At 37.1% G+C, this 8,842-nt stretch overlaps 1 protein-coding gene across 1 annotated transcript; it reads left to right on the forward strand.

Annotated features, from left to right (window-relative positions):
* Window positions 1-216: 216 nt before the first annotated feature.
* LOC105046955 (cysteine-rich receptor-like protein kinase 7) lies at window positions 217-8,330 on the forward strand. The gene is made up of 7 exons (XM_010925710.3): window positions 217-1,297; window positions 4,869-4,988; window positions 5,100-5,236; window positions 5,348-5,558; window positions 7,042-7,279; window positions 7,462-7,612; window positions 7,733-8,330. The coding sequence occupies exons 1-7, from the start codon at window positions 484-486 to the stop codon at window positions 8,051-8,053; spliced, it is 1,992 nt and encodes a 663-aa protein (XP_010924012.1). The 5' UTR covers window positions 217-483; the 3' UTR covers window positions 8,054-8,330.
* The last annotated feature ends 512 nt before the right edge of the window (window positions 8,331-8,842 follow it).

The raw sequence follows: 8,842 nt of genomic DNA on the forward strand, positions 1-8,842 counted from the left end.
TATCCCTTTCCCATTCTTTATTTCTATTTCAAAATTAATTTTTTAATCTATTTTGCAGATCCATAATCATTGACTAAGCAAAAAAAAAGCAAGCAAGCCAAGTTTCCTGGTTATCACGTGCCGTAAAACAGCACTAGGCGGTCTCCTCCATCAGCCGTCCCGCTTTTATCTCGCCTGCAGGTATTTAGATGGATCCGGTCGCATTGCCCCTTTGTATTGAAACAATTCAAGATCGGGTGCCCGTTTTGTGGATTTGGATTGGTTCACTGGACCTGATCATGCAATACTTTCTCCGCCTGCAGGAGATTTTGAAAAATAGAAATTTCAAGCTGCAAGCGGCTCATTCCATCGCTTCCGGCAAAGCTTTTTAAGTACTCCAACCTTCTATTGGCAGGAATCCGGACTCCGACGAAATACTCCACACCCTACAACATCCACCTTTTACTCTTCTTCTCGACTCCTCCCGACAACGCCATAGCACCAATGCCTTCCAATCTCCTCACCAAACTCCCCCAAATCCTCTTGCTCTCCGCCCTTTTCACTACCATCTACACCCCCTATGGGGCCAGCCAGAAGACCCCCTTCTACGTGTGCGACACCGACTCCAACTACACCACCAACAGCACCTACCATTCCAACCTCAACCTCCTCCTCCCCTCCCTCTCCTCCGCCACCCGTTCCACCGGCTTCGCCACCCGGTCCAAGGGCCAGCCCCCCGACCAGGTCTTCGGCCTCGCCCTCTGCCGCGTTGACGTCTCCCAGTACGAGTGCCAATCTTGCCTCTCCACCGCCGACCACGACATCACCAAGCTCTGCCCCTCGGGGAAGTCCGCGGCCATTTGGCCCGCGAGCTGCTTTTTCCGCTACTCCAACCGCAGCTTCTCCTCCTCCTCATCCGATGACGACTCATTCAGACACATCGTCAGCAATCCCAGGAACATGCCAGAACCGACGCGGTTCGAGAAGTTGGTGAGCGAGCTATTGAACAACTTGACGGAGCGGGCGGCGTATCAGTCGGCGCGGATGTTCGCAACTGGGGAGGCCGAATTCATGACCACGACGACGCTGTATGGGCTAGTGCAGTGCACAAGAGATCAGTCTGGGGACGAATGTCATCGGTGCCTGAAGGTGTCCGCCGGAGATAGACCAACAGCTATTTTGGGGAAGCAAGGAGCGTTGGTCTTTGCATACAATTGCTTCACGAGGTATGAGATCTACCCTTTCTACAATGAGTCTGTTGGGGCGGCGCCGCCACCTCCTCCATCGGAAGCTAGCACTCCACCAGCAAAGGAAGGGGGTAAGTAAGAGATTTCGTAACCATTTATTTTCTTTTGATAGGAGAGCTTATACTACGCTTCCAAGGTAACTTTAAGGTTGCAAATGGGTCGGGTTGACCCGACCCACTTAGATCCGATCTGATCCATTTTAAAGGACCGTAGGGTCAGGTTGGGTTCTAAATTGGATAAGTTGAGTCTGGATTTACTGAATTCGGACCTGATCCCATCCGATCCGAATTCAGTATTGGATCCAACATGTAAACCATAGAGCAAATAGAGTGGAGTTAGAATTCCAAATGCTCTTATAGCATTGTTATTTGTTATACAGTTTTGTTCAATTTAACTATGAATTCTGAGAAATTATATTTATACTTAGATTGTTGGTCTTTGCCAACTAATAGTATATATTATGTTTCTCTTGTATATGTTATCAAGGCTAAGGCCATCAATCTATTTATTTGTTATGATTTGTTTACTTGGATTACAGAACAAGCACTATATCAAAAGTGAAAAGAATATTTCAATTGTCAAGAAAAAATAGAGATATTGCAGAAAACTAAATATGATCTTCATGTTAGTTTTTGTATTCATTTTTTCTCTCTAAATTATAGCTATATTTTAGTTAGTTCTTAATAGGAATGTATCAAAGTCATTATAATATTTGATGGCATTCATTCATTTGTGGAATTTTATGCTAAAATTTTCTTAAATAATGATTGAGCTCTAATGGTCAAAAATTGTGGATTGTTTATAAATTAATAGCCAAGGCAAAGAAATATTTGTTTTCTTTTGTTATAACTTCTTATATGTTGGCCTATCATATGAATTGGACCCGAACCAGATTTGAATTTCTGAGGTTAGGGCCGGATTATACATGGACCAGATCTAACCTAAATGATCCAATGGGATAAAATTTTTGATCATGAACCTGATTCGATCCAATCCGATCTTCTATTGGGTTGGGTTCGGATCCAATATTAGGACTCGATCAAAGAACAAGATCGAATTGGGGTCACTCATGATCCGATTCGATCTGACCTATTTGCACTCCTAGATAACTTGCTGCTATAATTCCATCAAATGAAGCTAGCTGTCTCCCCTTAGATGCACTAAGATTATAGGGATTCAGCTGCTAATGTATCTACTGAATTGCAAGAGACAAGTGTTGATCAAAATGATAGTAGAATGCTGCCCTGGTTCCACCACCTATTGTGGTGGCAATACGTTAGAGAATTTAGAGTTAGACATCATCTGGTTGACCCTTTGATTTCACATAACAAAATGATCTAGGAGGATCTCAGAACTCGATGTGGACCATTTTAGCCACTACGGATAGGGATGGATAGGGTCCAGGAGCAAAATCCATCATATCATGAAGTAAATTTGCAAACCAAACTTCTAGAGGTCATAACTTGGTCATACGAGGTCCAATTTTGATGATCTTTTTTTCTGAAATTGAGCATTTTTTGAGATCTACGATGTAATGCTCCCCTTTAAGTGGGTAGTGCTTCAAGCGATCAGGATGAAATTTCTTCATCTGGATCCTAAAACAGGCTAGTCAACCTAAAAATTTTTCTTTGGATAAAACTTTGATCAAGCATAGCTTCCAATTCGAGAAGAATCCGATGGAGCAATACGAGACAGAATTGATATAGAAGTTGAGATCCACCTTTTGAAGAGTTTTGGCTTTTCTAGAATATTTCTACTAGACATGTCTATTTTAGGTAAATGAGCCTAATTAGAACTAGAAGTGGAATCTGGCTTAATTTGTATAAGAACAGATCTTGTTATTACAAATAGATGCTATGTGCCTTGTTTTTAATTAATGAAAAAAATAAAAAGAGAAAAAAGGGATTTGAGCCCTACTTTCGAAAATTCTCTTTTATCTTTTTCTTTGAGAGGTCCGAGTTGAATAGGTTGAAGAAAATCTTCTTTTTCCCTAATCGGATCACAAAACCCTCAAAATTTATTCATCCAAGACATGTTTTAAAGCAATTGCGATGACCAGTTGAATGTTAGGACTAATAAGGCAAGATTTGCTGATCAGTACCACTCATTTTCTTTTGCGAATGTTGCATCAGAGCATACTACATTGGTCCCATATTACTTGCAAATGCTTTTTGATAACATTTAGAATGCTAGTTGCACTTATGGGTGAAGGGTTGTTGATTTCATCTACACAGCAAGATGCTGTTCATAATCTTCACCTTTAATCCATTTGTCACATGTCTTGAGACTCAAGACGGGCAAAAAATTATTGAAATAAACTTTTGCATAGCTATAAGTAATTCTCTCTTGATTAAGGACTCATTCAGTTCATAGGAAGAATTTTTCTTCCCTGGTTGGGAAGCTGATTCCTGAAAATATGATGTCTAGAAAAGTGATTTTTGTATATTGGTTGACCATGGGAAAGTGGCTTATTTCTGAGTAGTTTATATTTGGTTAAGCATCTATTTTCATAGAAAAATCATATAAAATACCTATTATATCCTTAATATAAGAAAAGATCTTACCTATTCTATACATTATCACTGTTTGCAAATAAAAAATTATGATGGTTAAGGATATTTTTGGTCATAGATCGTGGTGGAGGGTTTAAAATGTTGTGATGGAGAGAATGCTCATTTCAGTCATAGATCTTTTGATAGCTTAAAAAGATATATTTGAAAAGAAAATAGAGCCTCTAATTCACATCCCATAGGAATTCCAAAAACTCATATCCTACATTGGTTTTTCTTTCTCATGAAATATGGGAATTGTATTCTCATAGTGACATCTTTTTCTAATCACTCTCCTTTGAAAACTCCAACCAAATATGAGAGATTTTTTCCACTTCTCATTGACCACACTCCCCCCCCCCCCTTCACTTCCTGTGATCCAAATGAGTCCTAAAGGTATAGTAGTATTTGAAATAGGAAACATGTTTGATTAGTCATGCATAGGCTCAATGGAATATGTAAGTTAGTAAAATTATGAGGGTGAGGTGGAGAAAGCTACCCTGTTTTGGATGGTATGAAGGAGAAAAGGGATTTTGTAGAGTATTTAGAATGAAAATTTTAATTCAAGGAATGAATGCAAGAAGAGAAAAGGGATTCAACTTTGATAGTTGTTGCCAATTGACAAACAAATTTTTACCCTGCACATTCTTCATTTACTTTATATCATTCCATGCTTTGTTACTTCACATACATAATTTTGTTTAGCTAGAATTGAATTACATGTATGGTTCAGAACACTCAGATAAACACAAGCTACATGAAAGTTTGAATAATAACTTCATATTCTACAGAATTTGGATAGTATTCTATTTGTTTTCCTTTTATTGCACTATCACCAGAAGCAATCTTTCATATTTCAATAACAATTATTCACATGACATTTTTATATGGGTGCACCATTTTTTTAGTGACTTTTCAATTAATGCGCATGGCTGGATCACCTTGACATATTGACCATCAATGGTAGTTTAGCAGTGGAAGTTGAGCAGTAATTTGATAAGTTATAAGATTCTTTTCTATGAGATAGAGGTATTTGTATTTCTAAAACATTATCATTTTGTTGATCATAAAAACATTATCATTTTGGCTCAAGGAAAAAGGAACCATGCGGTGATGATTGTTCTTCCTGTTGTCTCTATGGTTGGTACGCTGATAATCTTCGCTGCCATTTTCATTTGTTTAAAGAGGAGAAAATCTATAACATTATTTATAAGTAAGTATTCTGCAAAATAATTTTTTTTAGATATCAAAGAAGAATATGTGTGCTTTGTTTTTTGCTAAAAGCTCAAATCCAATTCATGGTTTTATGTAAAACATATGTCAGGACAACCACATGTTGGAGATGAGGAGAACCAGAATGATGGATGTCTATTATTTGACTTGAGTACACTTAGAACGGCCACCAATAACTTTTCTGATGCAAATAAGCTTGGAGAAGGTGGTTTTGGACCAGTTTATAAGGTAATGGAGTACTCTATGGGCCACCAGACTTCTAATTTATATTATGGCTGGTCTCCATCCAGTTTGAATTAAACATAAATGTATTCTTCTGTTATTTTGACTTTGCAAAAGGGAGTGCTATCAAATGGCCAGGAAATAGCTGTGAAAAGACTTTCAGCAGGTTCCAGGCAAGGTCTCTTGGAGTTTAAAAATGAGGTTCTTTTGCTTGCTAGGCTTCAGCATAAAAATCTTGTGACACTACTGGGTTGCTGCTTAGAACAGGAAGAAACGCTACTAGTCTATGAATTTCAACATAATACAAGCCTTGACAAATTTTTATTTGGTACGCATAGCTTGCATCTTCTCCTCATAAGAAAAACTCACTCTCTTTACAACTTGAAAATGCCACTAGTTTTACAAATAAAGAACTAATATGGTTAGGGCCTTATATATCACTATAACATGTATTTTTCACTAGCCTTTGCTATAGAATATCATATAATTTTAATTATCTTTAGAGGTGGACTAGGATTCAATCAACCAGATTCAAGTCCGATCCGACCAGTTTTTGCTGAAATACAAGGGTTTGATACTGATAATCTGAGCTAATATTGGATGTGATTACCAGGAAGTCATGTGATTTGGAGGCTCTGACCCATGCATCAACTTGGCAAACACAAATATTTTAAATAAAATGATAAAATGCCTATCTTTGACTAGTTGCTGCATAAACTAGGAGGCTCCAAGTCACATGTTTTTTATCCTGCAAGTAGTTTACAAGTAGTAGATTGCATCTAATATCTCGGATCATTGGGGTTGAGCCCCCATCTAGCAGCGAGGAAGTTGGTTGACTGGTTCTAACTTGAAATTTCATTCTAGTTCACCTCATGTTTTTGCTCGTAATAGTAACAACTAAATACATGTTTTTCTATATAATCTTGGTTGGAAGTATGAAAGATACATCCAAATCAGGCATAGGCTACAAATATCACTAATTAGCAATTCTATTTAAAAACTAAGTGATCTTTCATTTCCTGTTATGGTCATCATTAATATGAATTGTATTCCTTATGCTCCTTTAGTTTTTTGGTTGGAGTAGAGTTTACCTTGTTAATGTCCTAGTTCATCTCTAAGTGAACTTTTCTTTGATAACAATCATGACACTATTTCTAGTAGACTTGATAAGAAACTTGAATGAAATGCAGCCATGACCTATTGACTCCTATGCTGACTCTTTATCATATAAGATGGTTCCTTTATTTCATGTTAGATTGCTTCTTGGAGGCATTGCTCTATGTAATAGTCTTTTGGTTTCATACAGATGACAAGCTGCTAGGTTGTTGCTCAACCTTTTAGTCTATTTTGTTTTTTTGGTTGATCATTGGTCTAGGCAGTCTGGGTTTCACGTTAGATTATAACCAGCACTACTTCCAGTAACAATTCCACTGTAGTACTAAGAGAAGGCTTGATTTAATTAGGTGAATTTTTGATGAGTAAAGTCATTCTCCAAAGTTCAAAGGATATAAAATGTTAAGCTTGTACAGGTGAGAAAGGATATTAGTTTAGGCTCAATTTTGAGGTTCATATGAGTTCCTAAAGATCTGTACATACTATATATTACCTACTTAAATCTAGTCAGCTCTCATTTTTCAGAATCTTGCTTTGTGATTCTTATGTTATTCTTTTCGCAAATATTGATTCTGTTAGATAAAGGATAATTATTACATGGAGACAAGAATCTCATGCTTTATCTACTTAATTTTTGAAAAATTGGTCATTATGACATAATGGCATACACTGACTCTACTTTTGCTTCGTTTGAATAGATCCAATGAAAAATAGACTGCTAGACTGGGGAAGGAGGTACAAGATTATTAAAGGAATTGCAAGAGGGCTTCTTTATCTTCATGAAGATTCTAAACTCAAGATTATTCATCGGGATCTGAAAACTCATAATATTTTGCTAGATCAGTGCATGAATCCTAAGATCTCAGATTTTGGCCTAGCAAAGGTCTTTGATGAAAACAAAACACGAGCAACTGCTAGTAAAATTGCTGGGACATAGTATGTTACAGTCCTTATTAATTTCTGCATTTCAATCAATATTTCAATTGTTGTGATAACTTGTGAACATTGTAAATCCTTATCCATTTTGATCTTTTACTTAATTACCAGTTATCTATTTCTTCTTCTAGTCAAGAAGACATTGTCGCTTTAACATGTGACTATTCTATGATGGCATGCAGTGGGTATATGGCACCGGAGTATGCAATGCATGGGCACTTCTCAACAAAATCAGATGTATTTAGCTTTGGAGTTCTTGTTCTAGAAATTGTGACTGGTCAACGAATCAATGACTTCCAAGGATCAGGGCATGCTGAGAATCTCCTAAGCTATGTAAGCCCTCGGTACTCTTACTCCTATCAATAAAAAAAGATATATACCAATGATTTAGTATCACAAATTGCATCAGAAAAGCCTTATTGTTGATCTTGATGTCGCTTGCTTTTAATGAAGGCATGGAAGCATTGGAACAAGGGGAAGGCATTGCATTTGATGGATCAAAGCCTAGGTGACCAGTATGATAGGCAAGAAGCCTCCAGATGCATTCATATGGGTTTACTCGGCGTCCAGGAAGACCAAACGAAGAGACCAAGCATGGAATTGGTTGTTCTCATGCTGAGTGGTCACTCTATCGCTGTTTCAGCTCCTTCTGTGCCTGCATATTTCGTTCAAGGTAATTCAAACACCGGGCCAGATGTGGGTCCAAGAAACAGAAATTCCATTTCCTTCGTTTCTAGAAATGATGTAACGATTAGTGAAATGGGACCTCGATAGCATGCACACGGAAGAATTTTGGTCGTTTGATGAAAACGATGTCGTGTTTTAACCGGTCTTGTTACCACTCAGACCGCCAGAACCTTGTAACTTGGAAGGGTGTATATGCTGTCACAAAATTGGAAGAACGGAACCCATTATAACTCGGGGGTGTGAAGCTATATTTATTGTTAAAAAAGTTTAGTAGAGTAAGTTCGCAGAACTCGCAAAAAAAACCCTTGTTAAAAAGGAAAAAATTGGCATATGACGTGTATAAAGGGGCGAGCACATGTATTCTTCAGTGAAAGTCCAAAGAATAATTTGCGCTGGGCTCCACAGTGTTATGTTAGTTTAACAGAGGCTAACAATCTGAACAGCTGAGTAACATGTGATCATTAAAAGTAAACTGGTTATTTGATGCAGCCTTGATTGAAGGCTATTTGGCAATTAGGGTTGAAACCAAATCAAATCCGAATCAGATATCAGCATATCCATATTCATATTTGTTTTGTCTAATGAACACATGTACGGATATAGATATTATTCAGATATAAAAATTTATATTTATATTTATTTTAAATGGATATGGACATAATTGAAATACTGAAAGTATGAATATAATGATGGATATAACTTAGATAATTAAACTTTATGACTACAAAGTCAATGGTATTACTAAATAAATGATAAATCAAGTTAATAATATGTTTATATGGTTGTATATTTCTCTTAAAGTTAATAACTGCCATATAAAATTATATAGAGTTATATATAGATTTGGATATTTGGATACGGATCAGATAGTTGTCT

Source organism: Elaeis guineensis, chromosome 6 (genome assembly GCF_000442705.2).
Source record: "Elaeis guineensis isolate ETL-2024a chromosome 6, EG11, whole genome shotgun sequence".
NCBI lineage: Eukaryota > Viridiplantae > Streptophyta > Magnoliopsida > Arecales > Arecaceae > Elaeis > Elaeis guineensis.